The sequence below is a fragment of the Stenella coeruleoalba genome (assembly GCF_951394435.1).
Source record: "Stenella coeruleoalba genome assembly, chromosome: 7".
In the NCBI taxonomy this organism is placed as follows: Eukaryota; Metazoa; Chordata; class Mammalia; order Artiodactyla; family Delphinidae; genus Stenella; species Stenella coeruleoalba.
In genome coordinates, this window is record NC_137153.1 from 43,292,567 (window position 1) to 43,313,968 (window position 21,402).

General features: G+C 42.5%; 1 protein-coding gene across 17 annotated transcripts in view; it reads left to right on the forward strand.

Annotated features, from left to right (window-relative positions):
* APTX (aprataxin) overlaps positions 1–21,402 on the forward strand; it is a 141,634-nt gene that overhangs the window by 24,348 nt on the left and 95,884 nt on the right. For 9 of the 17 annotated variants that reach the window (XM_079927927.1, XM_079927914.1, XM_079927924.1 and 6 more), the window contains 7 exons: positions 5,330–5,466; positions 6,772–6,818; positions 7,041–7,343; positions 7,946–8,005; positions 8,835–9,061; positions 14,802–14,905; positions 16,293–16,475. In XM_079927927.1, the coding sequence (XP_079784053.1) occupies positions 5,330–5,466; positions 6,772–6,818; positions 7,041–7,343; positions 7,946–8,005; positions 8,835–9,061; positions 14,802–14,905; positions 16,293–16,447 (1,033 nt within the window). In that variant the 3' untranslated portion in view covers positions 16,448–16,475. Of the gene's footprint in view, positions 1–959; positions 1,651–5,189; positions 5,242–5,329; positions 5,467–6,771; positions 6,819–7,040; positions 7,344–7,945; positions 8,006–8,834; positions 9,062–14,801; positions 14,906–16,292; positions 16,575–21,402 lie in introns of those variants that run through there. The other 8 variants (XM_079927915.1, XM_079927919.1, XM_079927920.1 and 5 more) reach the window with 5 other exon arrangements.

Below are 21,402 nucleotides of genomic sequence, written 5' to 3' on the forward strand. Positions count from 1 at the left end.
TGGCCCATTGTTCTTTTCATTCTGTACACACTGCCTAGGTGAGCACATCAACTAGCTTGGTTTTAACTCCCTCCTGCATGCTCCCAAATCGAAGTGTCCGCTTAGATCTCCTCTGAGTTTCGTGCTCACCTCTGACTACCCTGGACAGCTCTGCCTGCGAGTACCACAGACTGTTCAAATTCTGTCTTCTCTGAACTTACTCTTAGCACATCCATCACTAAATCTTGTTGATTTTGCCCCCTAAATATTTCTCAAATCTGTGCTCTTTTTTCCATCTCTATTATTGTCTTACTTTGGACCTTCTTTGATCTGAAATATGATGGCCTTCTAACTGGTATCCCCCCTCTAGTCCTGTATCCGATGTTATCTGTTCTCCACACTACCTACCCTCCTCCCCCAAATGATCCTTGAAAACACATCTGACTGAGTCAAAGTCCTGCTAATAATATTTAAGGGGATCTGTCTGTTCATTCATACAATCTTTTCTCTCATTCAGCAAATATTTATTGTTTACTAAATTGCAAAATCCATTAGAGCTTCTAACGTTTGAGCTTTGCAGCTGGTCACCCAGGGCTCTGCTTCATCTGGACCAGCCTGCATCTCCGTCCTCTTTTTTTGCCTCATACTTAGGTTGCAGCAGTCCTGAACTGCTTCTTCATGTGCACTGTGCTGTTTCTTTGTGCACTGCCCTTGCTGTTCCCTTTGACTGGAATCTTCTCTCTGATTCCTTTCTCTTCTTCCTGCTCCTCACCTAATTAGGCTGCCCACTTTCACCTAATTAACCCAGTTAATGTATAGGTCTCATTTTAGGCCCACCTCTTATTGGAAACCTTCCTTGACACTTCCTTTCTCCAAGTCTAGGTTGGATACTCCAGCTTTGTGCTCCCACAACACCCTTTGCATAGACCAATCATTATACTTTCCACATTTGTTACAATTGTTTTTGAGTCTCTCTCCTCCACAAGACTCTGAGCCTTTTGAAGGCAGGTATGATGTATAATACCTGCATCATACAATACAAGTGAGATGTGTTACCTCCTTATTCCCAGCACCAGGGTGGCATAAGGTACATGGTAGACATGCAGTAATTTTGATTGAATGATCAAATGACTGAAGACAAAAAGTATATGATGTAGTGATTACGAACCCATTCTCAGGAGTTCCCTGGTGGTCTAGTGACTAGGATTCTGGCCTTTCACTGCCGTGTCCTGGGTTCAATCCCTGGTCGGGGAACTGAGATCCTGCAAGCCATGCAGTGTGGTCAAAAAAACCCCAAACAAGACAACAACAGCAACAAAATAACCCGTTCTCTGGAATAATTCAAATCCTATCTCTGGCACACATTGGCTGTGTGACTTGAACATGTTACTTTTCTTTTCTAAGACTTAAATTTTCCTTAGAATGAGAGTTGTGAAGATTAAATGAGATGATGTAAGTAAGACATTTAGCAAGTGCCTAGCACATGGTATGCACTTGATAAAAGTATGCTGAAGACCAGCAGATCCAGAAGTACAAGACCAGACCTAGCCTAGGCCAGTGACTTCCAGAGATCCTTCCTCCGAGTTTCCTGAATGGATGCAGTCTGTTTACAAGGAGATTATAATCTCATTTGGCCAGTGGGATTACATCCATATTTCATTTTCAGAAAAGGTAAATCCGACCACACGCAATAACAAGATGTAGAGAAGAGAAGAGGAGATGTAGAGAAGAGAAGGCTCTGTGAAGGCCTCAGGGAGGAGGTGGGACTTGGAGGTTGAGAAGAATTTTTTGTTTTTTTAGGAGGAAGGGAAGAGTATAATTCAGTACCAGGAGAGCATATTCATAATGACTTACTTGGGAGACCTGATGTAGTATGTTATACCTGAAGGATGTATGTGAGGGGAAGGAAGGAGAGAGAGGGATGGGTAAATGGGACTAGTTTTATGAAAAGAAGTGGGAGGTGAAATAAGTAACCTCTGTGGGGTTAAAGTATGAGTCTCAACTTCAAGCCTGAGGGATTTGGGATTGATCAGGGCTGTGCTGGACATTATGGTAGCCCTCAGCCACGTGTAGCTATCGTAACTTTAAGGTAAATTTTAAAAAAGCTAAGTAAGAAATTTAGTTCCTCTGTTGCACCAGCTACATTTCAGTTGCTTGATTGTCACATGGTGGCTACGTTAGTGTTTAGAACACATATATCATTGCAGAACATTCTTCTGGACAGCGTGTTCCAGGTTACCAGATTTCTGGCCTTGTGCGGCCCATCAGATCACTTGGGTCCCTTAAGAAATAATCAGAATTTCTTTCTGACCAGTCCCTACAACTCTGGAGTGAAAAGTGTGGGGCTGAAAAGTAGAGAATTAGGATTTACCCACATAAATGTGGAGATGGGGTTGCTCAGAGAGAGTAGCAAAGCACCCCACGTAAGAGGAGCTAGAGGAGGGGAGAGAGAAGGAAGGCAGGAGAACCTGGATAGGATTATTATCTGGTCATTCACTTGCAAATATTTATTATATTCTTGCTGTATGCTAGGTATTAAGTGCTAGGGGTATAGTGGAAGGAAAAATGGCCTTGACTTCTGCTGTCATAGAGCTTGCAGTTTATGGAGTTTTACTGGATGAGTTATATTGAAGATTCAGGAACATCCATCCTTATGTGCTCCCCATATTCTAAAATGCTTCATTCCTAGAAGTTGGAATTGAAGGCTGAAATGGGCGAAGATATTGCTTAAGGTTAGTTACATAAGCATCCTGTAGTCACTGCTTCAGTTTCTCAAGGTGTAGTAAATAGAAACATTATAACTTCAGAACTTTAGAGGGAATGAAGCATGTGAATGTATGTTTGTGTGGGGCAGGAGGGGTAGGTCCTATTATCCTGCAAAAGTCAGCCATGCTCTCAGCTGTCCTCTGGATTCCCTCCTGTCCCTGCTATCCAACTGTTCTCTTTTCAGGCTTCTTTTATTATTACTGTGAGTAGTCAGTCACCAGATGACTTATTTCCCAATGCTTGATGAAGACATACTTCATTTCTCAGTCCATTACCTGCTCATTCATCAGTTTCCAGCAAGAGCAAACATGCCCCTCTGAACACATAGTGTTTAGAAGTGGGACTTGCCTGTAGCACCATCATCATTTGAGGCTCTGGGTTTAGGATTTTAGATTTACAGCTGACTCTTCATGCTCTTGCATCAGCTCCCTCACAAAGGAGTTGCCTTTTAGACCTAACTCTGGCCCACATTAAATTTATTAAATGACTCATCTCTGACTCTAGATTTCTCCACTCCAGCCTGCCTATACACAGCATCATTTCACCTCACTCTGCAGCTCAGACCCTGGCAGTTGTCTCCTATGGATTGTTAAATCTCCACTTTTTGGCCTAGTGTTCTTTCAACACCTTTGCCTTCTTTGGGTGACTCTCTGGGGCAGCTCCTCTGGGTTGGCCAACTAAGGTCTGCTTCTCACCCCTCACCCATGGCTTGTCATTGCTGAAATCTGTACCGTCACTTGTGCTTTTTGAAGTGGAATGTCCACTCCCACTCCTTTTCTTTCTTATCAGTCCCCTTGGCTCTTGGCTTTTTCTACTGGGCAGTTTCCAAAGCCTTTCCTGACTGATCCTATTTCTGTGACTGCATGTCTTCAGCACTCATTTGCTCACTCTGCTTTGCGTTATTCTGTCTTTGCAGATGGTAGTGAAACTCTGATTTTGAAAAATCTGGTTTCTTTTCTCTCCCCTTTGGATACAAAGCTTGTGCAGAGGGGCTGATTGAGTGTTGCCTTGCCTGCAAGGGGTGTTTCGCAAGGAGAGGGTATTTGAGGCTTGAGCATTAGTAGGCTTCTGGAGTCTAGGGAGGTGTCCCAAAGATCTAGTCTGTCCCTCCCACAGTTCCCTGTTCTGCCCCTAGGTGATCTCATCCTCTCTTTTTACCCTAACTTCTGTGACATGTTGATGCCTCTCATATATATACATTCAGTTAAGGACAGATACTTCCTTTTTGTGTCAGAGCTGGTCATAATTCTTACAACTTTAACAACCTTGTGGCATTTACCTTTATAAGCCCCTGATTCTTTCTCTCCCCTGAAACACTTTGTTTTACTCGAAACTGTGTCTCCTGAATTGCAATTCCCAAGACTCCAAATAACGCACTTTATAGTCTCAAAAAATACACACACACACACACACACACACACACACACACACACACACACACACACACACACACACACACACACACACACTTTCAGTCCCTTCCCCTCCTTGAGCTTCATACCCGTATATCCTAGTGTGACTCTAGGATCTTCTGCAGGCAACTTAATCTAATTGCGTTTCAATCTGAAATCATCTCTTCTTCGCTTATCATTTATCCCTAAATTATGTCTCCAGTGTATTCCTCATTTAGGGTAATGAGTACTTCCAAATTAGAAACCTTCACTCCCTTGTTATTCCCCAAATGCAGTCAGCAATAAGTCTACCTTCACAATTTCTCCTGGCTCTTTTTCCTCTCCATCCTCTTTCTTCAGGCCTCGTCCCTCTCCCGAATTTCTTCTCTTTCTCTTCTACTGATATCCTACATGACCATAAAAGTTGTTTTACAAAAGAATATCAGACCCTCCAGTAGTGTTGTGCAGGTTGTGTATTGCACAAAGGTGCTGCATTCACACTTTAGAAATTGTAGGTTTGTATATTTATTATGACTATCTTCTGGCAGATGGCAGTAAAATGTGTTGTTCTAACATCAGTATGTTTTGACAGTTAAGGAATGGAAACCTTGATGCCTATGGAGAACATCCTCTGTTCTTATGTCCTTAGCTCTCTGCCAGGCAAGCTTCTCACCCTTTAAAACTGAGCGTGAATATCCCTTCCTTGTGAAGCCTTTTTTGATGCTCCCTACAAGAGTTAGTCTTTCCTTTCCCTGGGCTAAGGCCATATTTGGCTACTCCCTTCTTATAGTAGATATTACATTATGTTGTAATAATTGATATATGAGTCTGCCCCATTGTACTCCAGGCCCCTGAAGGCTAGGGACAATGTTTCATCATTCTTTGATCCTCAGCAGGTAGCTTAATGTCCAGCACATAGAGTATATCAATAAACATAACAAATATTTGATTACATAGCATGACTGAGGCACAGAAGTAAATACTTTACCCATATTGTTTTATTTAATCCTCACAACACCTTCATGAGTCCTGTCATTATCACATTTTACAGGTGAGGAAATTGAGACTAGGGAGGTGAAGTCACTTGCCTCAAGACGAACAGCTGGTAAATGGCATGTGTGGTGGTGCTGGGGTGTGGTCCTGGAGGACCTGTGCTAGTTTTTCCAGCGATTCTCTTGTGTTTTGTCTCTCAGACTAATGATGCGGGTGTGCTGGTTGGTGAGACAGGACAATCGGCACCAGCGAATCAAACTTCCACATTTGGAAGCAGTCATGGTTGGGCGCAGCCCCGAGACCAAGATCACTGACAAGAAATGTTCTCGACAGCAAGGTAACTGGTCATAGGATTGTGGAGATTACCATGTTTGGTTCCCTCAGATGGTGATATAATCAAAGATGTACATTTCCTGGATGGTACTGATGGAAAACCTTTTGTGTGCCATAAACAAAACTCAGGAACTGAGCTCTTTTAGCCAGTGCTAGGGCCCCATGCACTCCTGACTCTACCCTCTGAAAGTGGTTAATATCCAGTGTTGGGAGCAGGCAGGTTCTATCCTGTACTATGGGTTGGTGGAACTGAGTTCTGCACTCTGCTTTGCCCAGGGAGATTCCTCTTTGGGCAGTGAGACAATTGAATTCTGGGATTTCCAGTTTGGAACCATGCCTGAGAAGTGATGGGATGGTTTCGTCCTTTACATTTTGCCACACACAGAGGGTGGTATCTTTAAAAGACTATGACATCTAGCTCTTGAAATGTCTTTCATGGGATTTAATGAAATGAAAGTCCTTAGGAAAAATCTTTACCATGTACCTCATTTTTTACCTGTAAACTCCAGACATGCTCACTGCTACCAGGCCTCCCCCTGCAGTGTGTTTGCCATGGTTCCTAAGGCTTGGAGTCTGCAGCACTGATTATGGTTTTTCCCACATGAGTTAATCTAAATGGGAAAAAGAAAAATGCCATGCTTGAGCTGGCTAAGCCAAACATACAGAAGCAGACTCTGCTTCTTGCTCTCTGTCTGCCTTGTCACAGCAGCAGCTGTAGGGATGTGTATGTCAGCCTGTCCAGAGGCTTTTTGTTCACGTATCTGAACACAAGTATTTAGTGTTACTTCTTCCCACACATGCTCAGACTGTTCTGTCCCTGCAATCCTTTTTCTAGAATATTCTTTCTACTCCTCCTACCCAAGGCCAGCTGAACTTCAGTTTTCCAGGAACGTATCTTTTAACTTTTTCTCTGTTGAAGGCATCTGATGGTTTCATACAATAGTGGAAGTCTTGATTTAATCCTGAGATATAAGAGCTTGTGAGAGAAATGGGTCCCCTTTCCTGACTGCAGAGTCTGTGATCCTGAGTGGGCCAAGGGCTCTGGAATAGGGAGACTTGTAGGGATTCAGTGAAGCTGCCTTATAAAGATATTAGCAGTAGCTAAGGGAGTATGTACACTGTTGGGCATTTTATGGAAGGACCTGGAGCCCTAGCCACCTGAATAATGGATGATTTTGCTCTTAGGCCTTTGAGGAAACCCTTGTCACATTGCCTCCTGGAGTGAGGCTTCATTGTCTTGTAGGGAGAACAGGAGCAAGTGCCTGGTTCTTCATGGCATTTGGGTTTAACTTTTTTCAATCTCTTTCAGTACAGTTGAAAGCGGAGTGTAACAAAGGATATGTCAAGGTAAAGCAGGTATGTCTATTTGTAACTTGGATTTCCATGTTATACTTGATGATTTTCTTACACTGTTGACTTTAGAATGTCTGTGTCAGCCAATAATGGGTTCTCTGTCACGTGTGGAAGTGGCAGAGTAACGGAAGTGAATATTAAGCACAGTGCCTGGCACATAGTAAGTGGTGAACATAGGAGTAGCTATATTGCTATTATTATAATTATTTTCTGATTATTCCATAGGTAGGGGTCAATCCCACCAGCATTGACTCACTCATAATTGGGAAAGACCAAGAGGTGAAGCTGCAGCCTGGCCAGGTCCTCCACCTGGTGAATGAACTTTATCCATATATCATAGAGTTTGAGGAAGAGACAAAGAACCCTGGCCTGGAAACACACAGGAAGAGAAAGAGGTCAGGCAACAGTGATTCTGTAGAAAGGGATGCTGCCCAGGAAGCTGAGGCCAGTACAAGACTAGAACCTGGGAACAACTCTAGCCAGTGCTCTGTGCCCCCAAAGAAGGAGAAAGATGCATCCACCAAAAAGGTGAGGGTAGTGTGCTTGATAGATGATGTGGAGATTAAACGAGGTGTAATGACTACTTAATTGTTTTGTAGCAGTAAAGCCCAGACATGCCTAAGGGGTTATTAACCATGATGAAAGAGTCACTTGTTTGTGTCACCAGTCAGTTGGGTGAATATCCCTTTATGTACTTTTCTCTTGAATTTCTGAGGTAAGCCCCTTGAAGGTAGGGTGATAATGGCAGTGTGCTTAACACTGAGCTGCTAAAATGGGTCAGTGTATATCTATAGAAGGTTAAGATTGGAACATTCTTCATAGATCATGTGATTCACATCCTGATGTCAAAGTGGAAACTTAGGCTGTACATGGAGTGGGAGAGGGCAAAGAACATGCAGTTCACATTCTGGTGTTTCCAGCCTCTGTCTAGACATGCAGCTCTGAATATGGTAAGAAAATGGGGATGGCTTATGATTCATAAAGGAAAAGGTTGAGGTAAAGAGATATAGTTTAATTCTTAAAGACTGACCTTATTTCCAAGTTTGGTTGGACTTTGCTGATGTCCAGTATTAACTACTGACAAATTTAACTATCGCATTTGTGATTTACATTGCCCCTTTTTGCTCTAGGAATCATTGGGCCACTGGAGTCAAGGCTTGAAGATTTCAATGGAGGACCCCAAAATGCAGGTCAGAATAAAATTTTGGCATTGAAATACATTTCACGTTTTAAATGATCACTTCACAGAGTTCATAACTACAAATGAAATCCAAGGAAATTAGTCCTTCTGAGTGAGATTCATTTTACTGGGCTATTTTGTGAGATCAAGTGGCTTTTCTCATTGTCAGTAAGTTAGCAACTGGAGTTCTTTGGAGAGAAGCCAAGTTTTTCAAATGAATATCCCTTCTGCCTTGTTCCTCCTTCTTCCTTCTTCTTCTGGGTACTATTATTATAAGGGAAGTTGTGTTAACCTTAGTGTGGTCTCTTTCAACAGAGTGTCAGATAATGTATAGTGACTGTAGTTACTGGGCTGCCCTGGGATTAATAGTCAGGCATCATCCTGGGAGGAGTCTGAGTTCTTAAATTACATCCTGGGGTGACAAGGGGCAATCTGATAGGGCTTCTTGGAACACACTTGCATGTATCATGTGGTCTCCTGTGTTAGAGTGAGAATAGTGCATTTGAGTTCATGCCTGCAGGGGTTTTACATCAGATCCTCAGGAACTATGTGCCTCTTCTGTGTGTTCTGTGTAGTGTGGTGACTGAAAACGCAGACTGGAGTCAACTAGATCTGTGTTGGAATTCTAGACTTCCCACTTAGTACTGATAACTATGTGACCTGGCACAAGACACTCAACTTATCTGAGTCTCTGTGCTTTCATTGGTCAAAATCGGGATACTAAGACCTTCTGCACAAGATTGTGGTGGGAATTAAGTGAGTTAATGAATGTGACTGTATCTGGCACACACAAGATGCACTGTAGATGTCCGTTTCCTTCTCTTGTGCCCCTCTGCTAGGTTTACAAAGATGAGCAGGTGGTGGTGATTAAGGATAAATACCCCAAGGCTCGTCACCACTGGCTGGTCTTACCATGGGCCTCCATTTCCAGTCTGAAGGCTGTGACCGGAGAACACCTTGAGCTCCTCAGACACATGCACACTGTGGGGGAAAAAGTGATTGCAGACTTTGCTGGGTCTAGCAAACTCCGCTTCCGATTGGGCTACCATGCCATTCCCAGCATGAGGTAAGCCTTGTGGGGAGTGCTGGTGTGTCCTGGTTCTATCTAGGTGGACAGATGGATTCAGCCTGGGTCTGCTGACTGTGCTCATAGCTCTGAGGTCCAGGGGAGTAGGGTGGGGTGTTTCCAAGGCAGGTGGGCTGAAACTTCAACCCTCCTGCCTGACTTGCTCATAAGCCTTGAGTTCCTACTTCTGCTTATAATTCGATAACTTACAGTTCTTTGTTCTTCTCAAAGTGTAAACTCTGATAGCCTAACTTATGAACTAGATGAAGCAGCTTCATTGCCTTCGGGTGAAGAACTGTGGTCAGTGGCTTTTATCAGATTTTTCAGAAGCATCTATAACCCCTAAATGATTAGGGGCCATTGCTTTGAAGGAGGCAAGCATCACTGAATTCTTTCATGACAGCCTAGTAGATCTAAGATTTAAAATAAAATGAGAAAAAAGTGTAGAGCCTGTTTTCCTTTGGCTCATACCCAGAGGGATTCAGAAATTAATGATTGATTCTTTTCAAGGAATGAAAGCAAGGCAGATCTCCAGTTCTTTTGAGCTAAGCAACAAGATAGGCAGAGTGATTGGGTTTCTGAGTCTTTATCTTAGGCTGTTTTTTTTTTTTTTTTTTGGTGGTAAAATACACGTAACATAAAATTTCCTATTTTAACTATTTTTAAGTGTACAGTTCAGTGGCATTAAGTACATTCACATTGTTGTGCGACCATCACCACCATCTATTTCTAGAACTTTTTTCATCTTCCTGAATTACCTCTCATTCCTTCCTCCCCCTAGCCCTTGGCAACCACGATTCTAGTTTCTGTTTCTATGAATTTGACTTCCCTAGGTACCTCGTATAAGTGGAATTATACAGTATCTGTTGTTTTGTGGCTGGATTATTTCACTTAGGATAATGTCTTCAAGGTTCATCCATATTGTAGCGTGTGTCAGAATTTCTTTTGGTTATTTTATCTAACCACCTAACAGTCTTCACAGTTTATTAGGTGGGTAATTATGACTTAGATTACTGGTTACCTTAACAAGTGAAATTTTTGTGCCACATTTTTTCCCCATCAATACTCTTTATTTTAAATTGAGGCATAACTTACATACAATAAAATGCACAATAAGATCTATAGTTTGATCAGTCTTGATGTATATGCCATGTAACTGTCACTGTGATCAAGATACAGAACGTTTCTATCATCTCCCAGGAAGTTCCCTTGTGCTCCTTTCTTGCAGTCCTCCCCTCAATCCCCACGTGTTGTTCTCCTTTCTTTCAGCATAGATTAGTTTTGTCTGTTCTAGAACTTCATATAAGTGGAATCATACAATGTATCCTCTTTTTCTATCTTTTTTTGGTCAGCATAATGGATTTTGAGATTCATGCATGTTGTTGTGTATATCATGGATATACTTCATTTTTTTGCTCTTGTATAAATACCCAGAAGTGGAATTGCTAGGTCACAGGGTGGAAGTTATGTTGTATCTCATTAAAAAAATATTTTTTAATTGTTAAAACCTTATTCAAAAATTTAGGGCAAAAAGTCACCCATAATCCTATTTCCCTAATACTGCAGAGCTCATGACTAACAGCCCTTGATCACAAAGCCCTTTTCACGTAGTAATCATGGTGTCCATACCCTTTTTTTAAAAAAATTTTTAATTGGGGTGCTTCCCTGGTGGTGCAGTGGTTGAGAGTCCGTCTGCCGATGCAGGGGACACGGGTTTGTGCCCCGGTCCGGGAGGATCCCACATGCTGCGGAGCGGCTGGGCCCGTGATCCATGGCCGCTGAGCCTGCGCGTCCAGAGCCTGTGCTCTGCAACGGGAGAGGCCACAACAGTGAGAGGCCCACGTACCACAACAAAAAAAAAAAAAGAAAAAAAATTTTAATTGGGGTATAGTTGCTTTACAATGCTGTGTCAGTTTCCGCTGTACAACGAAGTGAATCGATTATATGTATACATATATCCTCTCCCTCTTGGACCTCCCTTCCCCCGCCCCCATCCCACCCATTGAGGTCACCACAGAGCACCGAGCTAAGCTCCCTGTGCTATACAGCAGGTTCCCACTAGTTATTTATTTTACACATGGTAGTGTATATATGTCAATCCTAATCTCCCAATTCATCCCAGCCCCTGCTTCCCACCCTGTGTCCACACGTCTGTTTTCTGCATCTGCTATTGTGCTAAGGAGAATGCTAAAGGCAAGAGCTGTGACTGGTGTGGGTGGGAAGCAAAATGACCAGTAAGTAAAGTTTCCAGTTACATATCCTTTTATGATCACTCTTTTTTTTGCAGTACGCGGGCCTCTTACCGCTGTGGCCTCTCCCATTGCGGAGCACAGGCTCCGGACGCGCAGGCCCAGCGGCCATGGCTCACGGGCCCAGCTGCTCTGCGGCGCGTGGGATCCTCCTGGACTGGGGCACAAACCCATGTCCCCTGCATCGGCAGGCGGACTCTCAACCACTGCGCCACCAGGGAAGCCCTATGATCACTCTTTATGATATCATTTTGAATAAATTAAAGATAGGAAGGAAAAGGTAATAAATTAAATATTTTTTCTATTGTAAAAGTAATATATTTTCAATTTAGAAAATATAAAACTGGAAGTATGAAGTAGAACAAAGATCTTCTATAATATCACCACTAATTAAACTCTAGACCTTATTCAAATTTCAGCCATTTTTCTTTCCATTTTTTTTCTGCTCCAGGATCCCACATTGCATTTATTTGTTGTCTCTCCTTAGTCTCCCTGATCTGTGACAGCTCCTCCTCCTTTTCTGGGTTTCATGACCTTGACACTTTTTATGAGTACTGGCTAGTTGTTTTACGGGATGTCTCTCAATTTGAGTTTGTCTGATGTTTTTTCATGACTAGATTAAGGTTATCAATATACCACAGAAATGATGTGTGTCCTTCTCAGTGCATCATATCAAGGAGTGCATGATGTCAAGATGGTTTGTTGCTCGTGATATTCACCTTGGTCACTTTGTTGAGGTGGTGTCTGCCAGGTTTCTCTACTCAAAGTTACTGTTTTTCCCTTGTAATTGATGAATATCTTGGGGGGAGATGTTTAAGACTATGCTACTATATATTTTCTCCTCAAACTTTTGCCCAGTGATTTTAGCATCTATTGGTGGATCTTGCCTGCAACAGTTATTATTATGGTGTTTACCTAATGGTAATTTTATGTTTCCCTCATTCCTTCTAATTTATTAATTGGAATTACTCTGTGTGGAAGAACTGTCCCTTCTCCCCCATTATGTATTTATTCAATACACGTATGGACTCATGGATATTTATTTTAGTCTATAGGATTTAATTTAATCTATCTCTGTTTATTGCTCAAATTGTTCCAGCTTTGGTCATTGGAAATTCCTTTAGATTGGCTCCTGTATCACTTTGACATGCCCCAAACATTTTTTGAGCTCTTCCTTATTTTCTGACTCCTTATTTTTTGGAACAAGATGTTCCAGGCTTATCTTATATTTTTCCTGTTCTAGCCCTGGAATGAACCACTTTTCCAAAGAGCCCTAGTTCTTTTTAATGGATAATGACATTTATAAGCCAAGACTAGGGCACGAGGTTTCTGTAGAGAGAAGTGGTTGGTTCCAGAGTGTCTTTGCTTCTAGGTTCTCTTAGCAGATGAAGCCAGGAAATACATGCATGAATCCTTACCCACACAGATACATGCACCTCTCTGTTTATTTCTCTGTTTACCTACCTGTACATGTGTATGGAAAGCCATGAGCTCATGCTGATACTTCTGATTCCAGTCCAACTCCACAGGTTCATCCTTGTCTTCCTGTTTCCTTTTTTGTGACTTCTTTCTCCAACAGTGAGAAATTTGGCTCTCTTTAGCTACAATTAGTTCACTTATTTGTTCAGTCCTAGTATACACATAAAATAGTTGCAGAATTGCTAATCCGCACCCAGGTGAGAAAGACATTTTACTCACTAGAGTACAGACTTTGTATATAACGTTCTTTTTATCTTTACAGAATTCAGTCAAAATACTGTTTTCCAAGCTTAACTAGGTAGTTATTTTCTTCCTGACCCCCTTCAGTGTGGTTCCCTTTTTATTTGTAATACAGTTAGGTTTATTTGTTACTGCTTATATTCCATTTTAAATTCCCACACGGCACTGGTTGGTTTTGATGATTTGTTGGGAGAATGTGAAATATTACTGATTCTAAGAGTCAAAGCTATACAAAAAGTCATCCTACTTGGTTTAACAAGTCCAAAAGCAAACTCTTGGTTTTCTTCCTTAAACCTGCTTTTCCTGAAGCTTCTTCATCTTAGCAAGTGGCACCTCCCCAAACCTACATCCAATCCATTAGTTGGTCCCATTGGTTCTATTCCAGAATATATTCAAAATTGGATTGCTTCTTGTCATCTCGACTGCTATAGCTCCTGTCTAAAACATGATTATTTCTGGCCTGGACTGCTGCAGCAGCCTCCTAACTGGTCTCTCTGTATCCATCCTTACCCTTTCTACAGACCTTTCTCCACACAGTAGCCAGAGTGATCTTATCAAGTGTCAATCAGATAACAGGACTCCCCTGCTTAAAATCCTTCATTGGTTCCCAGTGTAATCAGAATAAAATGCAAACCCTCTGCCAACCTATAAGACCCTTTATGATCTGGCTTCTACCTAGTCCCTGCTCCTTGTTTCCAGCCATTCCAGCCATATTTCCTTTCTGCTCCTTGGTTGCACCAAGCCCTTTTTCAGGGCCTTCACACTTGGTCTCCCCACTCCCTGAAACACTCTTTCAGATCTTTGCTTTCATGACTGCTTTCTCAGCTCAAATCACTGCCTGGGAGAGGCCTTCCCTGGACACCCTAGCTACTTAAAGAGGCAGCCTCTACCCTCAGGCACTCTCTATCCCATTCCCCTGTTTTATTTTTTTCTTAGCAATGTTAACATTTTGAATTTTCCTTGTTTATCTGTTTACTTATTTATTATTTCTCTCCCCTCATTAGAATATAATTTCTGTAAGGGCATAGGCCTTTCCCATTTTGTTCACTGCTAAATTCCCAGTGCTAGTACAGTGCTTGGCCTGAGTAGGTACTTAATGAGCCGTAAATAGTCTTTTTTTTTTTTAATTAGGATATAGTTGCTTCACAATGTTGTGCTAGTGTCTGCTGTACAGTGAAGTGAATCAGCCATATGTATATACATATCCCCTCCCTTCTGGTTTTCCCTCCCCTCTAGGTTACCTCAGAGCATCGAGTAGAGTTCCCTGCGCTATACAGCAGGCTCTCATTGGTTATCTATTCCATACATAGCAGTGTATACATGTCAATCCCAATCTCCCAGTTCATCCCATCCCCTTTCCCCTCTCAGTGTCCATGCATTTGTTCTCTACGTCTGTGTCTCTATTTCTGCTTTGCAAATAAGATCATCTATACCATTTTTTTAGATTCCTTATATAAGCATTAATATATATTGGGTTTTCTCCTTCTGACTTACTTCACTCCGTATGACAGTCTCTAGGTCCATCCATGTCTCTACAAATGACCCCATTTCGTTCCTTTTAATGGCTGAGTAATATTCCATTGTGTATATGTACCACATCTTCTTTATCCATTCATCTGTCGATGGACATTTAGGTTGCTTTAAATAGTCTTAAGTGAATGAATGAATGAGTGGAGTTAAATGGAAACACTATCAATATTTTACATACCCATACTTTTTGTCATTTTGATTAAGCTAGGTTTAATGGTCAATCTTTGTTTCCTCTCAACTAGCCATGTACACCTTCATGTGATCAGCCAGGATTTTGATTCTCCTTGCCTTAAAAACAAAAAACACTGGAATTCTTTCAATACCGAATACTTCCTCGAATCACAAGGTAAACAGTGTTCTTTGGTTTTTACATTTGTTTCATTTTCTCAGTTGTTCTTTTTTTAAAAAAATTAATTAATTAATTTACTTTTGGCTGTGTTGGGTCTTTGTTGCTGTGCACGGGCTTTCTTTAGTTGGGGTGAGAGGGTACTACTCTTCGTTGCAGTGTGCAGGCTTCTCATTGTGGTGGCTTCTCTTGTTGCAGAGCACGGGCTCTGGGCGCATGGGCTTCAGTAGTTGTGGCACGTGGGCTCAGTAGTTGTGGCTTGCAGGCTCTAGAGTGCAGGCTCAGTAGTTGTGGTGCATGGGCTTAGTTGCTTGGCAGCATGTGGGATCTTCCCCGATCAGGGATCGAACCCCTGCATTGGCAGGCGGATTCTTAACCACTGCCCCACCAGGGCCCTTCTCAGTTGTTCTTATACTTGATTCATTTGTTTCCCAAAATAACCTGGCTTCAAAAACCCATGTACAACTTTGTGTTGCCTGTACAGAGAGCCCCACTGAAAGAAACTGGGTTATTTGGATTGTAGTAGGATTGCCACTTTGCTGTGAGCAGCCTTCTTGGGGGACTTAGAATGCTGTTATGTCAGGGTCTAAAAATGATTGTTTATTTTAACAATGGGGGACTTCAGAGGTTGTCCTGAGAATTATTGGAGTTCATGGATCTGAAAGCTCTAAACAGTTATTTCTTCCTTCTGCCAGCAGCTAGGGGGCTGCCTTCCGTCAAGAGTGGTTACTTAACAGGGAAAGGCTGTGTATACAGAAGGAAGCATTTCCCAGTGTGTATACTGTGGAACTTCATCATGCTGGGATGTTAATGATGACAGCTCCCATTGACCAAAGGCTAACTAGGGGTAAAGCCCTGTGATAATTAGCCTTTGACATAGTAACATGGATTGCTTAGAGTGTATCCTGAAGGAATGTAACCATCTCAGAAATAAGTTGCTCAGATTTAGAACCTGACTGAGCCCATTTTCCCAATAGTGAATGTAACCTCAAGTTTACTAGCTTTAAGGATACCTGGCATATTTGGGAGTCAGATTTTCTTCCTTCCTTCCTTCCTTCCTTCCTTCCTTCCTCTCTGACTCCCTCTCTCCCTCCCTCTCCCCTCCTCCCTCCTCTTTCTTTTTTCCTTCCTTCCTTCCTTCCTCTCTCCCTCCCTCCCTCCCTCCCTCCCTCTCCCCTCCTCCCTCCTCTTTCTTTTTTCCTTCCTTCCTTCGTTCCTCTCTCCCTCCCTCCCTCCCTCCCTCTCCCCTCCTCCCTCCTCTTTCTTTCTTTTTTCCTTCCTTCCTTCCTTCCTTTCTTCCTTCCTTCCTCCCTCCCTCCCTCCCTCCCTTCCTTCCTTCCTCTTTTTTTTTGTATCTGGCCTCTAAACTCTATTCCCTTGCTTGCAGCTGTGATTGAGATGGTACAAGAGGCTGGCAGAGTGACTGTCCAAGATGGGATGTGTGAGCTCTTGAAGCTGCCCCTCCGTTGTCATGAGTGCCAGCAGCTGCTGCCTTCCATTCCTCAGCTGAAAGCGCATCTCAGGAAGCACTGGCCAAAGTGATTCTGTGGAGCCTGAACTTCTGCAGCAGGTGTGGCTGATTGTTTAGACCAAATTCCTGACACCTGTTTTGGATTGTGTGTGAACTTTTATTTCTTGAATTAAAACATGCAATTTTTTTTTTTTCAAAGCTTGTTCTATTCCTGAGTGGCCACAATATGGGTTGACTTGAATAGTTCAGGAATTAGGAATTAGAGTTTGTCATGGATGTGTTCTTTGGTGAGGGTGGCTGAGATAGACCTGGCCCACCATCTCCAGGAGCCACATCAGGTCTGACTAATGGGAGCAAAGCCATGTTCAAACTGATCAAACACAGGATATAGAAGCAGAGGGCTGCTTATATATTTCTGTTTCTTACATTTATCCTTCCTCCTCAGAGGCAGGTGGTACCCTTTCATCAGAGCAGCCAGAATGGTCTCTTATTTATCCCGAAGGCACTGATTGGTCTTGTTCTCTGATCTTAATCTGGTCTGTAATATTCTCTGTCTTTCCCTCCTTCTTAGGGAGACTTAGTTTCTTCTGTCCCCTTCATTGCTTTCTATCCCAAACCACCCAAATGCTCCTTTTCCCAGGAAGTCTGTCTCATCAGTTCTCCTTCACTCTGAGCAAACAGGCTAGGTGAGGGGGTAGAAGGATGGAGTTTTCTTCTAATATCAGGAATTCCTGGATGGTATGGAAATACTCAGCCGTATGTTCATCACAGTTCAACTGTCAAGTCTTCTTGGTGTCTTTCTTAGATCTGTTGTCTGAAAATAAAGTTCATTTGTTTGGGGTCTCTCTTAGGTAATTGAAAACTATCAGGAGTTAGCTAATAGTCACAAAGTCAGCTCTGATGCACAAAAAGATAGTTGTTGAATGAAAAGTTGTACAGAACCCCATTGCTTCACCTTTCCCTCAGCACAAATTTGGATGGAACAGTTGGATTAAGTTACTTTTTGGATAACATCAAAACTAAAGGTGAAGGGAAGTCTAAAACATTATTTTTGATCAGTTGTTGATCTATTTGGCGGTGTGACATTTTTTGCTCTTGTTTGTAAAAAAAGAAAAGAACATCTTAACAATAACTTCTTTCTGAAGAGAGAAAAACCTCAATCCACAGAGACCACATTTGACCTGTGTCTTTCACAAATAAACAAGATGCCACAGTGGTTTTTTGGTGAGCATGGGTATAGTCATAATTAGTAGTAATTAGTGATTATAGCAGCTAACGCTTGTCCAGCTCCTTCATTTCTGGCATTATGTTAAGTACTCTATCCAAATGATCTCATTTACTTCTTACTCTATGTAACTCTGGGGTAGCTACTATTGTTATGCCCCTTTAAAGGATGAAGATCTAAGAATCTGTAAAAGATCCTGGGCTCCAAAGTTGGTCTTGGTTCTGGTGCATTGAACTCAATATTTTCCCTCTCAGCTGAACAGTAAAATGCAGTACTAACCAGCAGAGGTCATAGACCCGCAGGGGCCTTGGGCCTGTGCTGACCAAAAGTTTCCATGGCTTTCGTTGATTTCTCTGAGGCTGGTCATTTCCTTTAAAGCCCGTTTGTCCACCATTTTTCGTCTCTGTCCTCTGTTCCTTCTGCATTCCAGGAATGTAGTCCTTACTAGCCCAGCTTATCCATAAATAGTTCCTTATCCAATAAATAGTTCCTTCTGTCTGGCTCAACTCTGGACCTTTGAGCCTGCCCAATTGTCTGCTTCCTCTCCTGCAGTGGTTGCCTCCTTACCCTGTGGCCCATGGCCTTCTCCCTCGACCCTGTGGAGGGGATGTGGCTTCATAGCTTTTCCTTTGGTGTCATCACTATGACTCTTTCTAGAATCATGGGCTTGTTGGTTAAGAACAGACTCTGGATTCAGATCTGGGTTCCAATCCTGGCTCCAGGTACTCAGAGCTGAGGGATCTTAGGCAAGTTACTTATTTTCCCTGAACTTCAGGGTTATAAGCATTAAATAGAATAATCCATGTAAAAGATTTATCGTAGTGTCTGGCACAGAGAAGGGCTCGATAAATGGTAACTGGAAGCTCTGCTTTTATTTTGGTGGGGGGAATGGTGGGGATTGGGAAAGAGGGTTCACTTGATCTATCCCCTTCTTCACATCTGATGCCTTAGAACCCAGAGAAACTCTCTTTCTAAAGGTATACTCCATGGACTCCTGAGACCAGAATTACTAGTTTCCTTTTAAAAAATATAAATACCTGGGTTCTACACCAGAACTATTGAATCACAATCCCCTGGATCTAGGAATCAGCACTATATAACAAAAATTCAGGATGATCTTTATTCATACTAAATTTTGAGAACCAGAGTATAAATCAGCCTTTGGCTTCAAAACACCTTGCATTTCTGAAGCTTCCAGATTAGGCTGTGTCTTGCCAGGGCACATACTGTATTTTCTGGTTGGCTTTCTGGGCCAGTTATGGGTCTTCCTTCCCTTTGCAGGGTCAATGTTATTTCAGGATCCAGGAAGACCTTGGGCAGTAGATGAGGGAGAGTGACTGGCTGTAGCCACCAGCCCTTCCTTTCTGCAGGGGTTGGAGGGAGCCCCTCTGGCCCCAGGTTCTTAGCCAAGTTGAGCTGATGACTGCTCCTCTTCAGTGGCTCCCATTCCCCTCTTCCTGCCCAGGGGTCAGTTTCAGAGGCTTGGCTTGGGACCCTGATGAATGTAGCTAGCCATAGACTCAGAGCATATATGTTTTTTCCTCTCCTGGATTTGTCTCTTTGATATCCAGGGATGAATAGTCCCTTCAGGGACCAGGCCATACTTGGGATGGTCATTAAGGGTCTCTACAGGTTCAGTGACATTTCCTGGAGTTTCATCCCATACATTGGATATGCCTAGATATCAGAGATTCAGGGCTCATCTGTGACAGAATTGGCCTAACTGCCTCTCTCTGTCCCAGTAATGCCAACTTGGAGACTTCCACAGAGCTCTTCCATAGACTAGATTAAAAAAAAAATACATGATAGGGAAGTACCTGGTGGTCCAGTGGTTAGGACTTGGTGCTTTCACTGTGGTGGCCTGGGTTCAATCCCTGGTTGGGGAACTAAGATCTTGCAAGCTGTGCAGCGCGGCTGAAAAAAAAAAAAATTGATGAAAGCCATCAAGCCTACTCCCCAGGATAATGTATATATACACATTTTATATACATTAATAGGGAGTTTATAAAGTCCCTGAAGTGCTTCCATAGACTCCCTAGTGGTCGGAGGACCTCAACTTACGAACCTCTGCTCTGGTGAAAAGGTTCGTCACATGTCCGGGATTTCAGGAGGTGTCTGCAATCACTGCAGAAGACAAGGGGCCAGATCCCATCTCCAGGATGTTTCTGGGATGCTTTCCTTTGGTCTCAGTGCTGCTTCCTCAGCCCTTTAGTACATACACATCCTGGGGGCCTCTGGCTGGAGTTGGAATCCGGACCCAGGAACTGCTGGCTGCAGTTTAGCCACCACACTCAGGCAGGAGTCTTGGGAAACAGGGAAATCCTCAGTGGGTCTGAGGGCTTTGGGAACCTTGGCTGACACTCATCATAGGCTATCTAAAAGGCATTGAATTGGGACTTCCCTGGTGGTCCAGTGGTTAAGACTCCACACTTCTAATGCAGGGGGTGCGGGTTTGATCCCTGGTTGGGGAACTAAGATCCCACATGCCGCACGGTTAAATGAATGAATGAATGAATGAATGGCATTGAATCTGCTTTACCAAAATGAATGTCTAGGGGAAAACTGTACCGATTATCTGCACCATGATTGTATCTCAAGACTGAAGACCCAGCACAGCTTGTAGCAGCTTGTACTGTTAAACTAAGGCAGAGATTTTACTGAGGCCCCAGCCAGTGCACTTGAGAATTACAGAACATTTAACTAAATTTCAGATAAAGTGCCTAGTGAACTTTAAGAAATAGATAATTGCAGAAGGATTCAATTTAATTTTCCACCTAATGAATAATGTTATATAGTTTAGCATATCAGTATTAAAATCAAGATGAGAATATTTGATAAACTGCAACCAAGGAGAGACTGTATCACAGACAGTATAATATGTGAGAGATAATGAAGGAAAATTTGGAAGTGAGGTGGCCACCTCTAAATTCTTTGTTCAGCCAGGCTACTCAGTGAGCTTGAATAATAGATCTTTTAGAAGAACAAACGTAAATAATGACTTGGAGGGGCCAGAAAAAGGATGCAGAATATTGAGGTGTATAGGCTCCATGTCATCCCCTCCCCCAGGTGGGCTATTGTTGACATTATCACTAGAAAAAATGACCTTTCTTTGTCTGTTTAACCCAGATTTATCACTGCATTGCAATTGGGTGGAGTCTTCTCAAGGTACAGGGCATACTGGCATGAAAAAATAGACTAAAAGCATGTAAATCACATTTGTGATGCCAGGTCGTAGTATTTTCTCCATTAGGACTATCCTCTTTTATCTTGGCCCCATCATAGCCAGGCAAGACAGAAGTTTTATTAAAATAAAGCAGTTTAATATGGATGGATACTTTAAACTCTAGTCAAGAAGGGACATTTACAATTGAGTTCTTCTCTTGCTGAAAGATAAATTAGATAAGATGTGACAGAGCTGAACTGGAACCTGAAACTGATCAAGTGAATGTCTTAAATGGTGGCATGAAGAATAGGCTTTGAACAAATCATAAGCTGGAGCTGGAGGAAAGGACTCTCAAAGTCCATTAGCCTCTCTGAAATGGAGTAATCTATTATTTATATCTTAATCTGTTAACGTTTTTTTTTTTTAAACAAACAAGCTACCACCAAGGAATGAGCTTTGGGTCTTAGAGTCTCCTAATGAGTAGGGTTCTGATGCTTCCAACTCAGGGAGGGGCTGGTAGGTGAGCAATATGTAAGCAATTGTGAAATGACTCATCAAATCAGTGACATCCTCAAATGCCTGAGAGTTCCTCTCTTGGCAGTTGCTATCTACCCAGACCTCAGGGAAGGAAACAGGCT